This window comes from Ovis aries, chromosome 14, assembly GCF_016772045.2.
Source record: "Ovis aries strain OAR_USU_Benz2616 breed Rambouillet chromosome 14, ARS-UI_Ramb_v3.0, whole genome shotgun sequence".
NCBI lineage: Eukaryota > Metazoa > Chordata > Mammalia > Artiodactyla > Bovidae > Ovis > Ovis aries.
The window spans coordinates 50,253,246-50,273,415 of NC_056067.1; the positions used below are offsets into that span (position 1 = coordinate 50,253,246).

The following is a 20,170-nucleotide window of genomic DNA, read 5'->3' on the forward strand; positions in this document are numbered from 1 at the left end:
TCAGCAATATTATCCAAATCAAAGACACACACTAAGGCATGCATATGTCTGGACAGACAGAGATCTCACAGTCTGCCACTTGAGATTTAAAATATCTCTTTGCCCCCTTTTCCCCCTTGGCTTGAAGTTCTACTAATTTGCTCTCAGCGGGAGTGTCAGGCAGAGTGGGCTGTGTATCTCAAGGACATGGAAAGAGTTAACTTCAGTTTTTTTCCTAGGAATGTTTTTGCTTCTCAGGCAGGGTCTGCTGCTGCTGCTAAGTCGCATCAGTCGTGTCCGACTCTGTGCGACCCCGTAGACGGCAGCCCACCAGGCTCCCCCGTCCCTGGGATTCTCCAGGCAAGAAAGGGTTGCCATTTCCTTCTGCAATGCATGAAAGTGAAAAGTGAAAGTGAAATCGCCCAGTCGTGTCCGACTCCTAGCGACCCCATGGACTGCAGCCTACCAGGCTCCTGCGTCCATGGGATTTTCCAGGCAAGAGTACTGGAGTGGGGTGCCATTGCCTTCTCCACAGGCAGGGTCAGAACTTCAAAAAAAGAAAAAGTATCTTAACAAGCCAGCTTTTTCCTAATTGCACGTGCCAAAAGAAATAGTTTTGCAATTTCAAAAAGATTTCATTTTAGCCAGTTTTTTTTTGGACTCTATAGAATATTGTGGCTGTGTTGTCTTTTTCCTTTCCGTGATCATGGTCTTGTAGCTTAAATTTTCAACTGGAGAGTGTTCAGATTCACATTGGCTCTGGTCACAGGTGTGGATTGGCTGATATGGTGTTGTCCCAGCAGGGACTGTTCCGCTGGGATGGCAGAGTCTTGGTTTGATTAGAAGAATCTGAAGGAGTAAGGGAACTTGCAGGAATAGGGGAAGCTTGGTTCTGTTCCCACTTCCTTCTCTCCCACCCCACCGCCCCAAGAGGCAGGAGGAGTTAGAAGAGGATTCTTTAGAATTTTAGGAGAGTTTTTCCAGGCTTTTGATTATAGGGAAAAGTCCTGGACCAGGAGATCTGGTGGAGGGAGAGACAGAGGGGAATGAGGGGATTGGGCAGCAGCAGAGAGACCCATGCAGCGTGAGCCCCTGAGATCTGCAATCTGACCGAGTGCCATAAAGTTTTGAGCATAAGGAACATCAAAAGAGATCAAGTTGGAGGATTGTGCTGTAGTTTAATGGGCCATGAGGAAGCCATTGTTCTTGGTTCCTCAATTTGTACTGGCTCCAAGTTCTGTTGCAAAAGAAAGTGACCCTTTTCTTCTTAAGATTTTCAGGGTCAAAAAATTTTTTTCCAGTTCTTCAGAATACAGCCTAGAGGTGAGTCTGAGGGAGGGTCTCAAGACACACCTGAGCCCATTTTTAGAATGGGGGTACCGAGAATTCACTGGCCACAGAAGGCATTCCAGCTGACCCAATGAACCCTCTGCATTCGATGAGGCACCGTGTGCCTAGCGGCACAAATGGCCCACCATCCCAGCAACAGCGTCCAACAGTGAGAGATCACCTCGGAATGTGTGACCGAGAGCGGCACGAAGCCGTGTGGCTAGGCACCAGCCTAGGCCCAAACCGCGTGAAAACACCTGGCTACTAGGGCTGGAACGACGGAGAGAGTGTTCCTGGAACCAAGCGTGACTCGCCTTTTGAGGATCCTCTGACCCGGGGAAGGCCTTCTTTGGGATGAGTCAGAGGCTGCTCCTAGGCCCCTGTAAATTAGTCATGACAGAGGGAGGGAAAGTGAAAGGGACAGAGACGGCAAGCTGAGGGTAGTCTGCTGTTTACTCCTGCTAGGAGCTGTGGCCTGGGCACTGGGCTCAGTGTCTTGCCTGAACCGATATGGCACATACTGTGCACGGAAGTTGTCTTGGGGGCAGGAGCTCCGAGAGCCTGATCTGTTCCGTGACTCCCTTTATTCTGCCATGGGTGTCTTCTAGCGGCAGGCACCCTGCTGCTGCTGCTGCTGCTCAGTCATTTCAGTCATGTCCGACTCTGTGCGACCCCATAGACGGCAGCCCACCAGGCTCCCCCGTCCCTGGGATTCTCCAGGCAAGAACACTGGAGTGGGTTGCCATTTCCTTCTCCAATGCATGAAAGTGAAAAGTGAAAGGGAAGTCGCTCAGTCGTGTCCGACTCTGAGCGACCCCATGGACTGCAGCCCACCAGGCTCCCCCGCCCCTGGGATTTTCCAGGCAAGAGCACTGGAGTGGGGTGCCATTGCCTTCTCCGGCAGCCACCCTAGTGGCTTTTAAATGCCTGACCCGTGCCAACACAATATTGATTTGCCTAGTCCTCAGTTGGAAAGGAGGAAAAAAGAGAGACCCTCACCCACTTGGGCAGCAACTGCTGGGGCCCAGCGAGCAGTGGGGCCTTCGGGACACACCAGAGGGTAAGGCTGGCCAGAGTTCCTCAGTTGCTTCCACAGCCACTTGCCTGTTCGCAGAGGGCCCAAGGAAGAAGGAAGGAGGAAAGGAGATTGGGGCAGGGTCCCCTGAGAGCAATCCCCATAGACCACCAGATGCTGAGGCAGTGTGAGCATGCATTGGAAAAGAATTTCCAGACCCAGAGCACTTCAGAAGGGAGTGAGTCTATTACGAACAAAGCACTGAGGGCGCTGCGAACGCAGCTGGCTGTCAACTCCTGACAGACCAGGAGAGGTGACAGTGTTCATGAGTTCACAGCCAACCCTTATATCAAGACAAAGAACATTCCTGCTGGAAGGTTGGCGATAGGTGATTGGTTGGGACGCTATAGGGTGTTTACGGGAGTGGGCCTCTTTGCTGAATTGGGAGTCAGGAGGGTTAGTGGTTATCAGGGGCTTTTGACAAGGCTACAAAGGGGCTCAGTCAGCTTTGGTGGTAACCTTGGTTCTGGGCTCTGCTTCTGTGGCCTTGGTGCAAGACCTCACTCCTGTGGCCTGGGGCAGGACTCAAGAAGTTCCTCTTCTTACAATATTTATTTATCCATTTGGCTGTGGTGGGTCTTTCTTGTGGCACTCGGGCGCTAAAGCTCGCAGGCTCAGTAGTTGCAGCATGCAAGCTTCGTTGCGCCAGCGTGTGGGGTCTTAGTTCCTCGACCAGGGATTGAACCTACGTCCCCTGCATTGCAAGATGGATTCTCAACCACTGGACCACCAAGGAAGGCCCACAAAGGAAGTTCTTGATGCACGTCGGAGTGTCCTGTTAATGCCTAATCTCAATGTTGATTCTGAATCACGTCTTACCACAGAGAAGGCTGAGAATGTTTTCTGCCTGCTGTTCCACTCCCCACTGGAATCATCTGGATAACTGCCAGCAGTTGTCCTTAGTCAGGGGCTTCCCGGGTGGTGCAGTGGAAAAGAATCCCCCTGCCAGTGGAAGGAAACTCAGGAGATGTGGGTTCAATCCCTGGGTCGAGAAGATCCCCTAGAGGAGGAAATGGCCACCCACTCATTTTCTTGCCTGGGAAATCCCATGGACAGAGGAGCCTGATGGGCCACAGTCCATGGGGTCACATGGACAGAGGAGCCTGGCAGGCTACTTTGTGTCAGACACACACACACACACACACACACACACACACACACACACTCTGCCTGTCTCTGTCTCTCTGTCTTTCTGTGTGTCTCTCACTGTATCTCTCTCTGTGTGTCTGTCTCTGTCTCTCTTTCTCTCTCTCCCTGTCTCTCTCTCCCTCTGTCTTTCTCTTCTGATCTGAGGAGGAGGACTGTGCCCAGGCAAACATTCGAATCTCATTGGAGACGCAGCGGATGCTCCATGCAGACGCTGCTGCTGTCTCTGATCTGCAGCTGCTGTGGTGATGGCATCTCTGTGGGCAGAGAGGGTCTCAGGACCCAGTCCCTGTAACTACAGACTCAGGAGCCCCTCGTCCATCCTGAGTAACTCTTACCTGCACAGAACTCTGGAGCAAAGAGCAAGAGTCAGGGGAGTGCTTCTTTATGCTCCACCTCTGAGCAAAAAACAGAGGGAGTCTCCAACAGGAGAGAACCTTGGAGCTGTGTTTGTGCACTGACATTGGGCAGGACATGTGCTGACCCTGCCCCGATGACCATATCCTGGCTCCGGCTGGATGGAGGGATGATTGGGGAGCAGAAAGTGGGGTTTCCAGTGGGGCTTTACTGAGCAAAAATTCAAGTGAGTTTTTTTTGCTCACATAAAAGGTTTTTTATAAATAAAATGGGATTTATTGAAGGTACCATATAAAACCTAGCTTTCTGGAGTCCCTGGGAATTTGCAGGTAATTATAATTCGGAGGAGAGCTCAGAACGAATGAATGTCTGTATTTCCTCTGTCTGCCATGGGAGATGCTGGGGAAGAGAAGGAGGGGAGGCCCCCTGTGTGCAGACACGGAGGCAGAGCATCTGTGAGTGGGTGAGGAGAGCAGTGCTCGTCCTAACATGGCTCTCAGTGTATTAGGAAGACAGGGGACAAAGGAGTAAAAACCAAAACAAAGTATGAATTTTGTTTTGAGACTAAGAGAGCGGCTTGGTTGTGCTGATTGCGGGTGAGCAGCAGGTGTGTCCGGCAGGTGAAGCCCGCTGCGCTGGAGTGGGAGAAGGGGCGAGGAGAGTGGAGTGGTGGGAGGGGGGTTCCAGGAGGAGGGAGAATGTGAATCGCTGGGATGAAACCAAGACGTGTTTCTTGCTTTTTCGAGGGAAATTAATTCAGCCGGATCTAGAGAGGAACAGAAAACAGGATGGAAGCGAGCTGCTGAAAGTCTTAGGTGCCTGATGGAAGGTTGCCCTCCCCCGTGTCCCTACCAGTGGTAAGTAATGAAACTCTTTCTTTTCAAAGAGAAAAAAAACTCTTGGTTTCACTGATCTGTTTTTTTCTTTCTCTGGTCTTTATTTCATTTACTTCTGCTCTGAGTTTTAGTATTCCTTTCCTTCTGCTAACTTTAGGTTCATTTCTTCTCTTATTATAGTTCCTGGAAGAATAAAGTTAGCTTGTTAAGTATAAAGTGAATTTGTTAACAAGTTAGCTTGTTAATTTTCCTTTACAGAAAATGGCATTTATTTTAAATTTTAGGGGAAAAACCTCCACACTTCTGATTGTCAGTAAATAGAGACAAAGCATGTAATAGAGGGCTAAAATAATACCCACAGAACCTTAGTCTAGAAATAAGCAACAGTAAAGTGCTGTTTTCTTTCTGGACTTTTTTCCCCCAAAACCTAATTAGTTCACCTTGAAAAAATGTTTTGTACGCTAATTTCTATTTATGTTGGAACTCTATATAAGAAAGATCTTGCTGTTTTTGAAAAATGAAAAAACAAGTGTAATATGTGGTCAGTTTTTACTGCAGTGGTCAGTTCTGTTAGATATATTCTTATTGCTGTGCTATAGAGCAGCAGTCTCCCAACATTTTGGGGACTGGTTTTGTGGAAGGCAATTTTTCCAGGGGCTGGGGAGGGGGATGATTTCTGGATGACTCAAGTGCCTTCATAACAACAACTGGAAAAATTGTGCTGATGGGCACTTAGTATTCAGCAAGTCATGTTCACTTAATTTTTACCATGCTGAGGGTTTTCTATTTTTTTTCCTGTTTATGGCTCCCCTTGCTGAGGAAATGCTTTTAAAGTCAATGAGGAAATAAAATAAAGTCAATGAGGCCCCATTTGTTTAGTTTAGTTTTGTTTTCCTTTCTCTCAGATGAAGACCAAAAAAAGTTGTGATTTATGTCAAAGCATCTTATACCTATATTTTCCTCAAGAGATTTAGATTCCTGGCCCTCTCTTCAGCTCTTTAATCAATGTGGGGTTTCTTCTTCTCTCTGGAGTGTCCTAATTTCATTCCCTTTTTACTTGAGAAACCTCCCCGCTGTTCTGCGTGCTGGCTGTGAACAGTCGACACTGCCAGCACCACTGTAGGAGGCTTCCCTTCTCTCCGCAACCTCCCCAGCATTTCCTGGTTTTAGACTTTTTGCCGATGTCCATTCTAACCTGTGTGAGGTGATACCTCATTGTAGTTTTGATTTGCATTTCTCTTAAGATTTCACAGTTTTGAAATACGTCCATGTGATTTTTTAGAAAACAGTGAGAGTCAAACTGACCTCCCGAAATCGTCCTCTTGACAGTCTGCTGTTTTGAATTCTTTCTCCGTTACCAACCCAAGGACGTTTGTTGAGGGCTGGTGTATTTTACTGACAGCCCCACAGACGTGGTGAATATTAAGTGCCCACAAGAACAGGTTTTCCAGTTGTTGTTACCAAAAGTGGCCACAAGGCGGCAGCGCTTCTTAATGCGCCACTGTTTTCCTTTTGTAATTTAGCGTTTATTTTCTGTTGGAGGAGAGCTGATTTCCAATGCTGTGTTTGTTATAGCTATACAGAAACCTGGTTTAGTTATACATGAACGTGTATCTGTTTTTTTCTTTCAGATTCTTTTCCCATATCGGTTCCTTCCATGTGTTCAGTAGACGTCTGTGAGCTATTCACTAGGTCCTTTTGGATTATCTATTTGATAAGTACTGTGTGTATGTTAATCCCAGCCTCTTAATGTCTCCCTTCCCCTACCTTTTTAAAAAATAAAAAATAATCATAAGTGGTTTTCTAAGTCTGTTTATAAATCAAGTTTCTGTTTATAAATTGTTTCTGTTTATAAATTAATTCATTTGAATGAAATTACAGATTCCACCTGTAAGTGACAAGACGTTTCTCTTTCCCTCTCTGGCAGACTTCACCCAATATGACGAATCTCTTGGTCCATCCACGCTGCGGCCAGTGGCATATTTTCGATCTTTTTGATGGCTGCGTGTATTCCAGTGTGTAGAGGACTAGTTTCTCTTCATTTCTCTATGGATGGACATTCTGGTTGATGCTCTTGGATAGTCAATAGTGCTGCCCTGAAAAGAGGGATGCACGTGTCATATAAAATTAATCTTCCTTCCAGATCTAAGGCAAGGAGTGGGCTTTCCAGATCATGCGGTAACTCTATAGTTAATGTTTTAAGGACCCTCCATACTGTTTTACTTCATGGCTGCACCCACCCATTTACTTCCCCACCCACAGTGTAGGATTCCCTGTTCCCCTCGCCTTCAGCAACATTTAATCTTTGTAGATCTTTGAGAAGATGGACATTCTGAGGTGTGTGAGGTGATACCTTGATGCCGTTTTGATTTGCATTTCTGCAGTAATTAGTGATGCTGAGCATCTTTTTTGGTGCTTTATGGCTATCTGGATGCCTTCTTTGGACAAACGTCCATTTAGATCTTTGACGCATTTTTCTACTGGGTTGATTGTTTTTTTGGTATCGAGCTGCATGAGCTGTTTGCATGATTTGGAGATAAATCCTGTTTCTAAATTCAGTTGCAAACATTTTTCCCCACATTGCAAGTTTTTTTTAAGTTTGGTTTACGGTTTCCCTTGCAATGCAAAAGCTTTTGAGGTTAGAGGCTCTTTTGTTGAGTTTTGTTTAATTTTTCATTATTTTAAAAGTGGATCTGTTATTAGGAGAAGCACGCTGACTGAAACCACCCACCCTGGCCAGGTACCATAGTAACTATTTGCATGAATTGTTTTACGACAGGAGGTCCTGGTAAGGAACATGGAACTTTTATAAGCCAACACCAACCAGAAGAAATCGAGAAAGGTCAAAAGGAGACACCACATACCTGACCACCTCCTGGAATCCTCACTCGAATCCATCTTGGCTGAACAAGGCCTGCATCACTAGGAAGAACTCTGAGTCAGAATGATTAGCTAAAGACAACCCGGAAACTAATCCCATCACCATAAAACCTGAGAGTGCAAGCCATGTGGCAGAGCCTTTCTCCTAGCTCCCTTATCCTCCTGCTCGCCACCCGGGTGCCCTTTCCCATAAAATCTCTTGCTTTGTCAGCACACGTGTCTCCTCAGACAATTCATTTCCAAGTGTTAGACAAGAGCCCAGTTTCAGGCCCTGGGAGGGGTCCCCCTTCCTGCAACAGATCCAAAAGGGCTTGCTGCCATTTATGTCAAAGTGTGTTTTCCCTATACATCCCTCAAGAGGTTTAGAGTAATTGTCCCTCAGTTTAGCTCTTTAATCGGTTTAGTTACTTTTTTCTGTAGGGGGATAGGGAGTGCCATAATTTCATTTACTGTTCTCTTAAGGAGGCTCCACCCTCTCCTCTGTACGGACTCTTAACAATTTATATTGACAGTATCACTGCAGGAGAATTCCCTTTCCTGCAAAACCCACCAGCATTTATTGTTTGTGGACTTTTTGACAAAGGTCATTTTGACCAGTGTGAGGTGATTCCTCATTGTAGTTTTGATTTGCGTTTATATAAGGTTTTAGTATGTGGAGGCTTTTCATAGGATTTTTTTTTTTTTTAATAACAACAAACAGTGTAAAACTGACCTGTGGAGATTGCCCTCTTGTCATCTGCCCTCTTTTGAATTATTTTTCCAGGACCTGCTTGAGGACATTTGTTGAGGACAGGTGTTTTTTCCCTTACATTCTCGCAGGCCTGGTGAATACAAGTGTCTAAGTGAAAGTGAAAGTTGCTCAGTCGTGTCTGACTCTTTGCGACACCATGGACTATACAGTCCATGGAATTCTCCAGGCCAGAATACTGGAGTGGGCAACTGTCCCCTTCTTCAGGGGATCTTCCCAACCCAGGGATTGAACCGAGGTCTCCCACGTAGCAGGTGGATAAGTGTCCAAGAGCAGAGGTTTTTCAGTTGCTGATATTAAAGTGGCCACAAGGGGCAGCATTTCTCCCTGCTCCAGCTGTGGTTTTTGCTCTGGTTTAGCGTTTATTTTCTATTGAAGTAGAGTTGATTTCCGATGTTGTGTTTGTTTTAGTTACAGGAACTTGGTTTTGTTATACATGAACATATATCTATTTTGGGGAAAGGAGGTCTTTTCCCGTGGGGCCCTAAATGGGAAACCTTAAAAAAAAATGGGTTAGCTTTGCCGTGGGAAACTAAGATGGCACCTGGCGGAAGAGATAGGGGCGTGGTCTATGCTAAAGTTTTTGATTGGCTCTCTTGATTTCCCTGCACGTGGACAGCACGTGATCACCATAGACTCCTGTTACAATGAGGGCACATGACGATTTGACCTTTAACGTGATTGGTGCAACTATGGAAAGTCCCTCGCAAAACCCCCTTGCTTGCCCATATAAACCAGGAGTCTGTGGCAATAAAGCAGAACTGCTTAGATTGAACCCCTGTCGCATGTTATTGTCTCTGGCTCGCCGGGGGGCTTGGTTGGCGGACAGCAGGCTCACCTCTCCTCTGGACCCCTCGGCTTTGCTGAGGGAAGTTCCACTGCCTCTCTCTTTCTGCGGAGCGCCCCCCGCATTTTCCCATCTAGGTTCTTTCAGTGTATTCAGTCAGTTCAGTTCAGTCGCTAAGTCGTGTCCGTCTCTCTGCAACCCCATGGACTGCAGCACACCAGGCTTCCCTGTCCATTACTAACTCCCAGAGCTTGCTCACACTCATGTCCATGGATGCCATCCAACCATCTTACCCTCTGTTGTCCCCTTCTCCTCCTGCCTTCAATCTTGCCCAGCAGCAGGGTCTTTTCAAATGAGTCAGTTCTTCACATCAGATGGCCAAAGTATTGGAGTTTCGGCATTACCATCAGTCTTTCCAATGACTATTCAGGACTGATTTCCTTAAGGATGGGCTGGCTGGATCTCCTTGTAGTCCAAGGGACTCTCAACTGTCTTCTCCAATACCACAGTTCAAAAGCATCAATTCTTCAGCACTCAGCTTTCTTTATGGTCCAGCTCTCACATCTATACATGACCACTGGAAAAACAATTCCTTTGACAAGATGGACCTTTGTTGGCAAAGTAATGTCTCTGCTTTTTAATATGCTGTCTTGGTTGGTCATACCTTTTCTTCCAAGGAGCAAGTGTCTTTTAATTTCATGGCTGCAGTCACCATCTGCAGTGATTTTGGAGCCCAAGAAAATGAAGTATGTCACTGTTTCCAATGTTTCCCCACCTATTTGCCATGAAGTGATGGGACCAGATGCCATGATCTTAGTTTTCTGAATGTTGAGTTTTAAGCCAACCTTTTTCACTCTCCTCTTTCACTTTCCTCAAGAGGGTCTTTAGTTCTTCTTTGCTTTCTGCAATAAGGGTGGTGTCATCTGCATATCTGAGGTTATTGATATTTTTCCTGAAAATCTTGATTCCAGCTTGTGCTTCATCCAGCCAGCATTTCTCATGATGTACTCTGCATCCAAGTTAAATAAGCAGGGTGACAATATACAGCCTTGACGGACTCCTTTCCCAATTTGGAACCAGTCTGTCATTCCATGTACAGTTTTAACTTGCTTCTTGACCTGCATATGGATTTCTCAAGAGGCAGATCAGGTGGTCTGGTATTCCCATCTCTTAAAGAATTTGCCACAGTTTGTTGTGATCCACACAGTCAAAGGCTTTGGCATAGTCAATAAAGCAGAAGTCGATGTTTTTCTGGAACTCTCTTGCTTTTTCGATGATCCAGCAGATGTTGGCCATTTGATCTCTGGTTCCTCTGCCTTTTCTAAAACCAGCTTGAACATCTGGAAGTTCAGGGTTCATGTACTGTTGAAGCCTGGCTTGGAGAATTTTGATCATGACTTTGCTAGCGTGTGAGATGAGTGCAATTGTGGAGTAGTTTGAACATTCTTTGGCATTGCCTTTCTTTAGGATTGGAATGAAAACTGACCTTTTCCAGTCCTGTGGCCATTGCTGAGTTTTCCAAATTTGCTGGCATATTGAGTGCAGCACTTTCACAGCATCATCTTTTAGGGTTTGAAATAGCTCGACTGAAATTCCATCACCTCCACTAGCTTTGTTCATAGTGATGCTTCCTAAGGCCCACTTGACTTCCCACTCCAGGATGTCTGGCTCTAGGTGAGGGATCACACCATCGTGATTATCTGGTCATGAAGATCTTTTTTATGTAGCTCTTCTATGTATTCTTGCCACTTCTTCTTAATGTCTTCTGCTTCTCTTAGGTCCATAGGGAAACCCTAAAGGAAAACAAAGATAATCCTCGGGGGGGGAAAAAATGTTTGCAACCAAGCAAAAAGTAAGGAATGCATTCCCCAAACACACAAACAACTCATTCTGTTCAATTAAAACAGCTTAAAAATGGGCCAAAGATCTAAATGGACATTTCTCCCAAATAGGCATCCAGATGGCCATAAAGTTCATGAAAAGATGCTCACATCACTAGTTATTAGAGAAATGCCAAAGAACTAGAACTGGGCGTCTTCTCAAGCCTGTCAGAATGGCCTTTGTCAAAAAGTCTACAGGCAATAAATAGCGGAGAAATTTTGGAGGAAAGGACATTATCCTGCCTTGATGCTGGGAATGGAAACTGCTAACAGCCAGCTCAAAGGAGAGAATGGAGGTTCCTTAAACAACGAAAAGCAAATGAAATTACAACACTCCCTAACCCCATCCCGGAAAAGGAACTCCAAATCGATTAAAGAGCTAGAAGCAGGGAAGATACTCTAACAGCTCTCGAGGAAAATATGGGCAGAACACACTGTGACAGAAACGGCAGCAAGTTGTTTTTGGATCCACTCTTAGAATAATGACAAATAAGACCTAATTCAGCAAAAGGGACCTCAGCCACCTGAAAAGCTATTGCCCCGCAAGGAAAACCCTAAAAAAAGAAAGGCAACATGAGGCATAGGAAAAAGGCAGTTTGCAGCCAAAAATAAAAACTCAGAATTTATCTAGAAAACAGGCAGGCAGCTTATAAAGCTCAATGAAAAGAATAAAGAAAAAAAAAAAACCAACCCAACAGAAAATGATGCTGAAGATGTAAATGAACATTTCCCTAAAGAAGGCATCCAGAGGGCATAATGCACATAAGAGATGCCCAGCGTCACTGTCAGATGAGTGCCAATCAAAGCTGCAAGCGCCAGCCCCCTCATGCAGGGCAGAATGGCCATCCTCCAAAAGAGAAGCAAAGAGTAAATGCTGCTGAGAAGAGGGGATTCTTCTACACTGGGGGCAGCGATGTAGTGGGCAGGGCAGGTCACAAAGGAAAGCAGTATGGAGATTCTTAAACCACTAAATGCAGAGTTACCACTCACTCTGGCAAGACCACCCCTCGCCTCAGATCCGGAGAAAATCATAATTTGAGATGATACTTGTTCCCCTATATTCAGGGCAGCACTATTGACAATATTCAAGACAGCAAAAGTGAAAGTGTTCGTTGCTCAGTCGCGTCTGACTTTTTCCAACCCCTGTGGACTGTATAGCCCACCAGGCTCCTCTGTGCATGGGATTCTCCAGGCAAGAATCCTGGAGCCCGTTGCCATGCCCTCCTCCAGTGGATGCTGCCAACCCAGGAATCAAACCTGAGTCTCCCGCACTGCAGGTGGATGCTTTACTGCTGAGCCACCATAACATCCGAAGCAGAGCATCAATCAAAAAGCCATCAATAGAGAAATGAAGGGTAACTAGTCCATCTAGACACTGGAATACAGTCCGTCATCAGGAAGAGCGAAGAAACGCCTTGGAAGCAGCTTAGATGGACTGAGAGACTCGTCATATGCAGTGAAAGTCAATCAGAGAGCGGCAGAAGTATTATCACTTACAGGTGGAGTCTATAAAATCATTAAAATGAACTTCATAAAGAGAATGAACTTTATAATTTATAAAGAGAAACTCACAGACTTAGAAAACCAACTTACGATTATCTTTAAAAACTACACAGGGGAAGTGGGACATTAAGAGGCTGAGATTAACAGATTAACACACTACTTATTATCAGATAGAGAATCCAAAAGGGCCTACTGAATAGCACGGAATACACTGAAAGAACCTATTTGGAAAAAGCTCCCTTAAAAGCAAAGAATCGATATCTGTCTATGTATAGCTGAATCAAGTTCCTGTAAACTTTAAACAGATAAACAACAGTAAGCCACTCTACACTGATTCAAGTTGTTAACCATGATCCCCCAGCCAAAGTGTGGCGCATAACGAAATGCTGCCGCCTTGTGGCCATGTTTGGTAACAACAACAGAAAAATCTGTGCCTACTTCCCTGGTGGCTCAGACGGTAAAACGTCTGCCTACAATGAGGGAGACCTGGGTTCGATCCCTGCGTCGGGAAGATTCCCTGGAGAAGGAAACGGCAACCCACTCCAGTACTCTTGCCTAGAAAATCCCATGGATGCAGGAGCTTGGTGCAGGCTACTGTCCATGGGGTTGCAAAGTGTCGGGCACGACTGAGCGACTTCACTTCACACGAGGACTTACTCTTCCCAGGCCTGCAGGAATGCAAGGAAAAGACACCTGTCCTCAACAAATGTCCTGGAAAAGAATTCAGAACAGAGCAGACTGTCAAAAAGCCAAACTGGGGAGTTCAGTTTTACTCATAATGTTTGTTTGTTTGTTTTGAAAGGATTTCAACATCATGAAATCTTGCAGAAATGAAAATCAAAACTACAGTCACATATCAGCTCACACCAGTAAGAATGGCCTTTGTCAAAAAGTCTACAAACAGTAAGCGGTGGAGAGGTTGTGGGGAAAAGGGAACCCTCCTGTACTGATGCTGGCATTGTTAAATGGCTAACAGTCAGTAGGGAGGATAGCGTGGAAGTTCCTTAAATAGTGAAAAGAGAATGACATTACCACACTGCCTAACCTCATAGAGAAAAAGGAATTCCACATTGATCGACGATCTCATTGGAGGGGAGATTACTCTCTACCTCTTGAGAAAAATACATGCAGAACACACTTTGTTTTTTTGTTTTGTTTTTTTTTTTTTGTACAGATGGCACATGGTGCCAATTTTATTTGCAGATAGTATTCCAAAGTTCACAAGTTACACCTTTGCCACAGCCTTGGCTAAATCTTGAACTAGTGCAGAATTCAGCTGTGCTAGAGTGCTGATCTTAGCATGCTTAGATGTGGCATACTTGTTCTTGATAGTCATGTGCTTTGAAAGCCCACGGTTCACCATGACCACATTCTTTGCCAGGTGTTGCATAACAACAAGCAGGGATTCTTCAGTGTATGACAGGTAATGCTGTAGAGTTGGTGTCCATTCACCATTATCAAGAATTTTCAGTGCTAAGCAAAAAGCTCCTGCTGCAATCTGAGAAGGAGGAAAGTGCACCATATCGTAGTCCAGCATAGTTAGTTCCATCAAATATTTGGCCAGAGTATGTAGCTCAACATCAACCTCTCCAATCTTAGATGCTCTCCGAAGGAAATGCAGGGGTAGAGGGCGACCCAGACTAAAATTTAAAGCTCTCAGAATCTTCATTTCCATCTGTCTGATTTGAAACTTGGTGTAGGTGTTGTCAGTCACAAAGGCAAAGTCACCGATTTCTGGAGGGTACATTTCCTCATATTTGCTTGCAACAAACATGGCAGTGACTCCCACCAGCTGCAGCATCTTCTTGGGCACACAGTTATCCTGCATGAACCGATCAATTATGGAAACAGTCATGTACATGGTCTCCTGCAGTAACCTGAATTTCATTTGAACTTGCACTAGCCAGTCAATCAGGATGGCTCTCATGTTTCCAGTGACTTCACGACCCATTAGGTATTTTGGTTTGACTGCTTGCTCTTCCTCAAGTTGTCTTAGATAAGCATAGATATCTTTTACATATTCGCTACAAAGGTTTGGATCCGCTCCGTCTTCTGCATCCACATCACTCACTGCAAGAATTACATCTGAGAAAGCCTGACACAGATATTCTTCTGCAGGGGCACAGCCAGATGTTTCCATGGGGCTTGGAGACGGAGTATCGACCTTTTTCAGAGGCAGTTTGGCCTGCGGTTGTTCACTGACTTTGTTACCGATGTCTCCAAGCGCTGTTCGGGGCCTCAGCCCGGGCTTAGAGGTTGCAACACCGGCCACAGGCACGTGCTTGGCCCCTGCCATACTGATCTTCGCCTTATTTTCAGCATTAATCTTCCGCAGAACACACTTTGACATAAATCACAGCCAGTTACTGTTGGATCCACCTTTGAGAGCAATGAAAAATAAAATGGAAGTGAACAGAAGGGACCTCATCGACCTTAAGGGTTTGCACAGCAAGGGAAATCCTAAATGACAGAAAAAGTCCATCTTCAGATTGGGAAAAGAAAAGGTTTCGAAATGAGGATACCCACAAGGAATTCATCTCCAACACATGCAGACAGCTCATGTAGCTCAATATCAAAAAACCCCAACAGCAGAAAAATGGGCCAATGGTCTAAATGGACACTCCTCAAAGAAGGCATCCAGATGCCCGGAGAGCACATGAGAAGGGGCTCAGGATCCCTGTTAAAGAAATGCCGACCAAAACTGCACTGAAGTATCTTCTCAAACCTGTCAGACGGGCCCTTTTCAAAAGTCTACAGACAATGGTGGAGAGGTCCTGAAGAAAAGCTGACTCTTCAGTACAAATGCTGGGAATGTAAATTGTTAGCAGGATGGAGAACAGGGAGAAGATTTCTTAAACAAGAGAAAAGTGAGTGAAGTTACAACACTCTCAAACCCCATGCAGAAAAAGAAACTCCAAATTGATTAAAGAGCTAAATGGAGGGACGATTACCCTAGACTCTTGAGGAAAATACAGGCAGAACATGCCTCGACATAAATTGCAGCAAGTTCTTTTTGCAACAATTCTTAGACTAATGGAAAAAAATTTTTAAACTCAACAAAAGGGACCTCATTAACCTCAAAACCTTTGGCACAGCAAGGAAAATACTAAACAAAGGGTGGAAAAAAAAACCCTCAAAATGGGAAAAAAAAGTTTGCAACTGAGTTTAAAAATGGAACTCACCTCCAAAACATGCAAACAGCAGCTCAATATCAAGAAAACAATCAATTCAATTGAAAAACAACAGGCCAAAGTTCTGAATGAATATTTGTTCAAAGAAGGTATCCAGATGGCCATAAAGCACCTGAAAAGATGCCCAGGATCATTGTTAGAAAAATGCCAATCAAAACTGCGGTCAGGTATCAGCTCACACGGCTCAGGATGCCATCTTCCAAAAGATCTACAAAGAATTAAATGCTGCCGAGGGCGAGGGGAACAGAGCATCCTCCTCGCCCGTGGGGTGGGGGTGTTCATGGGTGGGTGCAGCCATGAGGAAAAACCATGGAGATTCCTTAAAACGCTAAACACAGACGTAACGCATGATAAGGCAAGCCCACCCCTTGCCTTAGATCTGGCGAAAATCATCAGATGATTTGTAAATCATTTAAAATGATTTGTGCACCCCAGTTTTCAGGGCAGCACTGTTGACGCTGTCCAAGACAGGGCATCAACCAGTGTCCATCAATAGAGAAGCGAAGAGACGCTGGAATACACTCAGCTATCCCAAAGAATGGAAAAGTGTCATTGTCAGGAGCATGGAGGGACTGAGTGAAGTCAGTCCAAGAGGGAAAGAAATATATCACTGATGGGTACAATCTATAAATTCACACAAATGAACTAATTTATAAACAGAAAGAGACTCACAGACTTAGAAAACCAACTTATGGTTATTTTTTTTAAAGGTAGGGGAAGGGGAACATTGAGAGTGTAGGACTGACGCATACACACTGCTTACTATCAGATATAATCCTAAAGGACCTACTGTTAGCACAAGGAAGTCTGCGGAGCACGCTGCAAGAACCTATTTGGGAAAAGCCCCCTTAGTAGAATCGATGTATGTCTGAGTATGACTGAATCAAGTTCCTGTACCTAAAACAACACAACAACAGAAATCAACTCGACTCCGACAGAAAGTAGAAACTGAAGCTGTTAGTTGTTCAGCTGTGTCTGGCTCTGCGATCCCATGCACTGTCGCCCGCCAGGCTCCTCTGTCCATGGAATTCTCCAGGCAAGAATTCTGGAGTGGGTTGCCATTGTCCTCTCCAGGGATCTTCCTGACCCAGGGATTGAACTCGGGTCTCCTGCATTGCAGGCAGATTCATTACTTTCTGAGCCACCAGGGAAGCCCAACAGAAAATTAAAATTAGCCAGAGGTGGGGGGAAAAAAAACCAAAACTCCAAAGTGTGGAGCATGAAGAAATGCTGCCGCCTTGTGGCCACTTTTGGTAACAACAATGGAAACCTCTGTGCTAATGGATACTTAAAAGTCAGTCGCCAAGCCTGAGGGGATGTGGGAAAAAACACCTATCCTTAACAAATGCCTTTGGGTAGGTTCTGGAAAAATATTTCAGATGAGGGCAGATGGTCAAGAAGACAATCTCGAGAGATCATTTTTGCTCACAATGTTGTTTCTTTTAAATCACACGAAAAACTTTCAACATCATGAATCTTATTAAAATGCAAATCAAACTAAAATGAGGTATCAGCTCATACCTGTCAAAACGACCTTTGTCAAAAAGTCTACAAACACTAAATTCTGCAGAGGTTGTGGAGAAAAGGGAACACTCCTACACTGATGCTGCCGGTGTATGTTGTTAACAGCCAGGATGGAGGAGAGGGTGGAGGTTCCTTAAACAGAGAAAAGTGAAAGAATCTACATCTCGGCGTCTGTCAGCTCTTGTGCTACGTGTCTCTGGTGAGCAGACGCGGAGCAGACATCATGGATCAGGTAATGCAGTTCGTTGAGCCAAGTCGGCAGTTTGTGAAAGACTCCATTCGGCTGGTTAAAAGATGCACCAAACCTGTTAGAAAAGAATTCCAGAAGATTGCCATGGCAACAGCAATAGGATTTGCTATAATGGGATTCATTGGCTTTTTTGTGAAATTGATCCATATTCCTATTAATAACATCATTGTTGGTGGCTGAATACCTTTTTAGAAAAGTAGTTTTCATCTTGGGGATTGGTGAACAAGTGAGGATTTGAGAAGCTGTTGGAGCAGAAATTTGTCTCTGTGTTTTATATTTTTCTTTCATTTTTTTCTTCCAAGATGTTTTCTATTTGTAAATTAAAATAATTTTAAAATAGAAAAAAAAAAGAATCTACATCTTTCCCTAACCACTTGCGGAAAAAGAAACTCCAAATCAATTAAAGAGCTAAATGGAGGGACGACTATGCTAAACCTCTCAAGGAAAATATATGCAGAACATGCTTTGACATAAATCGCAGCAAGTTCTTTTTGGATCAACTCTTACAAGAGGGAAAATTAAAGAAAAACTCAACAAAAGGGACCTCATTAACCTCAAAAGCTTTTCAACAGCATGAAAAACCCTAAAGGAAAGAAGAAGACAAACCTCAAAATGGGGGAAAAAATGTTTGCCACCAAATTTAGAAACAAGCAGTTCATCTCCAAAACATGCAAACAGTTCATACAGCTCAATACATATATATATATATAACATATATATATATAACAATCAACCAATAGAATATGGGCCAAAGATCGAAATGGACATTTGTCCAAAGAAAGCATCCAGATGGACATAAAGCACATGAAAAGATGCTCAGGATCACTGTTAGCGAAACGCCACTCCAAACTGCAATGAGGTGTCAACTTACCCCTCTCAGAATGACCATCTTCGAAAAGTGAAAGCATTAATCGCTCAGTCGTGTTTGACTCTTTGCAACCCCATAGACTGTAGCCTGCCAGGCTCCTCTGTCCATGGGAATTCTCTAGGCAAGAATACTAGAATGGGTTGCCGTTTCCTTCTCCAGGGGATCTTCCCAACCTAGGGCTTGACCCAGCTCTCCAGCCTTGCAAGCAAATGCTTTACCATCTGAGCCACCAGGGAAGCCCTTAGTCTTCAAAAGATCTACAAAAGATTCAGTGCAGCTGAGGGCAAGGGGGATAGGGGATCCTCCTACACAGTTTCAGAGATGTATATGGGTGGGTTCAGTCACGAAGGAGAACGCTGTGGAGATTCCCTAAAACACCAAATACAGAGTGACCACCTGATCTGGCAAGCCCACTCCTTGTCTTCAATCCAGAGAAAATCATAATTTAAAATGACACCTGCACCTCTATTTTCAAGGCAGCACTATTGACAACCTCCAACACAGACCATCCACCAAAATATCCATCAATAGAGAAATAAAGGGTAACCGGTCCATCTATATACTGGAATACACTCAGCCATCAAAAAAAACGAAGGAAATAATGCCATTGGCGGCAGCATAAATGGACCCACAGATGATCATCAGTAAGGAAAGACAAATATCCGAAGATATCATTTCTAGAAGAAATCTAAACATGGATACAATAAACTTCTTTAAAAAACAGAAACAGCCTCCCAGACTTAGAAACAGTACTTATGGTTACCAAAAAATGAAAATTTGGGGGCAGGGAGAAATTAGTAACATGAGAATAACAGATACACTAGTGTTTATAAAATAATCCATAAGGACTCAGTGTAAAGCACAAGGAATCCTGCTCAACACTCTGTAATGACCTACATGGGGAACGAAGCTGAAAAAGAACATATAAGTCATGTGTAAATTATTCAAGTTGCTGTACACCTAAACAAAACAAAACAAAACCCACCACAATGTAAATTGTCTATATATTCCATTTCAAAATAAGTGGCAAAAATAGAAAGCCAAAAAAAAAAAAAAAATGACTCTATTCTCCTCAGGACTTGGGACCTGGGCTGATGTCACATCCTTGGAGCCTGAGTAGGCTTGGGTCCCCAGACTGGACTGTAGTGGGGCTGAGGGTCTGGGGAGGGTACGCCAGGCAATGAGCCCCCCAACCGCGATAGACATGAACTTCCTTTTCCCCTCTGTATGAGCCCTCAGTCTCCAGATCCAGGCGGGTCCTCCTGCAGCAGAACCAACCATAGTGCCCCCAAAGGATGGTGGAGCCTCTGGACTGGAAGAACTTTGCAAAGTCCCCTGGGCTCTGCGTCTCCTGATGGTGGGGTTGGGGTTCCCATCTCCAGCTTCCTTACTTAGCGTCACCCCACCTGTGGATGACACCCCCTTCTGCAGAGTGGTGTTGCAATCGGGATCTGTCCTTGGGATGGAGGGTAAGGGGGAGGAAGTAAGGGGGGACACAAGTCTTAAGCATACCCACTCTCACTGACAACCCAGAAATAGGAAGTGCCCTAAGGCTCTGGTTGCGCAGGGACCCAGAGTTGGGCATGAAGAAATGCTGCCACCTTGTGGCCATTTCCCACAACAACCGCTTGAAAGCCGAGGCTGGTGGGTATACACAAGCCTGCCCTTAAGAAATGCTCTGGGGTAAATCACCGGAAAAGAATTCAAAACAGGGCAGACCTTCAAAAAGTTAATTGCAAGAGGTAAGTTGTACTCACAGTGTAGAAGATAAACAGGGACCTGGAAAGATACTCAACATCACAAATTATAAAGAACTG

The 20,170-nt window shown here is 44.8% G+C and overlaps 2 protein-coding genes and 1 long non-coding RNA gene across 3 annotated transcripts; 2 read left to right on the forward strand and 1 right to left on the reverse strand.

Annotated features, from left to right (window-relative positions):
- Window positions 1-4,332: 4,332 nt before the first annotated feature.
- Window positions 4,333-6,564, forward strand: LOC121816522 (uncharacterized). The gene is made up of 3 exons (XR_006056194.1): window positions 4,333-4,493; window positions 4,633-4,743; window positions 6,354-6,564. It is a non-coding gene; the product is annotated as an uncharacterized LOC121816522 (long non-coding RNA).
- Window positions 6,565-13,686: 7,122 nt separating this feature from the next.
- On the reverse strand, window positions 13,687-14,885 carry LOC114117819 (G2/mitotic-specific cyclin-B1-like). The gene has a single exon (XM_042231373.2). The coding sequence runs from the start codon at window positions 14,868-14,870 to the stop codon at window positions 13,746-13,748; it is 1,125 nt and encodes a 374-aa protein (XP_042087307.1). The 5' UTR covers window positions 14,871-14,885; the 3' UTR covers window positions 13,687-13,745.
- Window positions 14,886-17,401: 2,516 nt separating this feature from the next.
- Window positions 17,402-17,838, forward strand: LOC114117822 (protein transport protein Sec61 subunit gamma-like). Its single transcript, XM_042231374.2, has one exon. It carries the CDS (start codon window positions 17,459-17,461, stop codon window positions 17,663-17,665), a length of 207 nt encoding a protein of 68 aa, XP_042087308.1. The 5' UTR covers window positions 17,402-17,458; the 3' UTR covers window positions 17,666-17,838.
- Window positions 17,839-20,170: the final 2,332 nt, after the last annotated feature.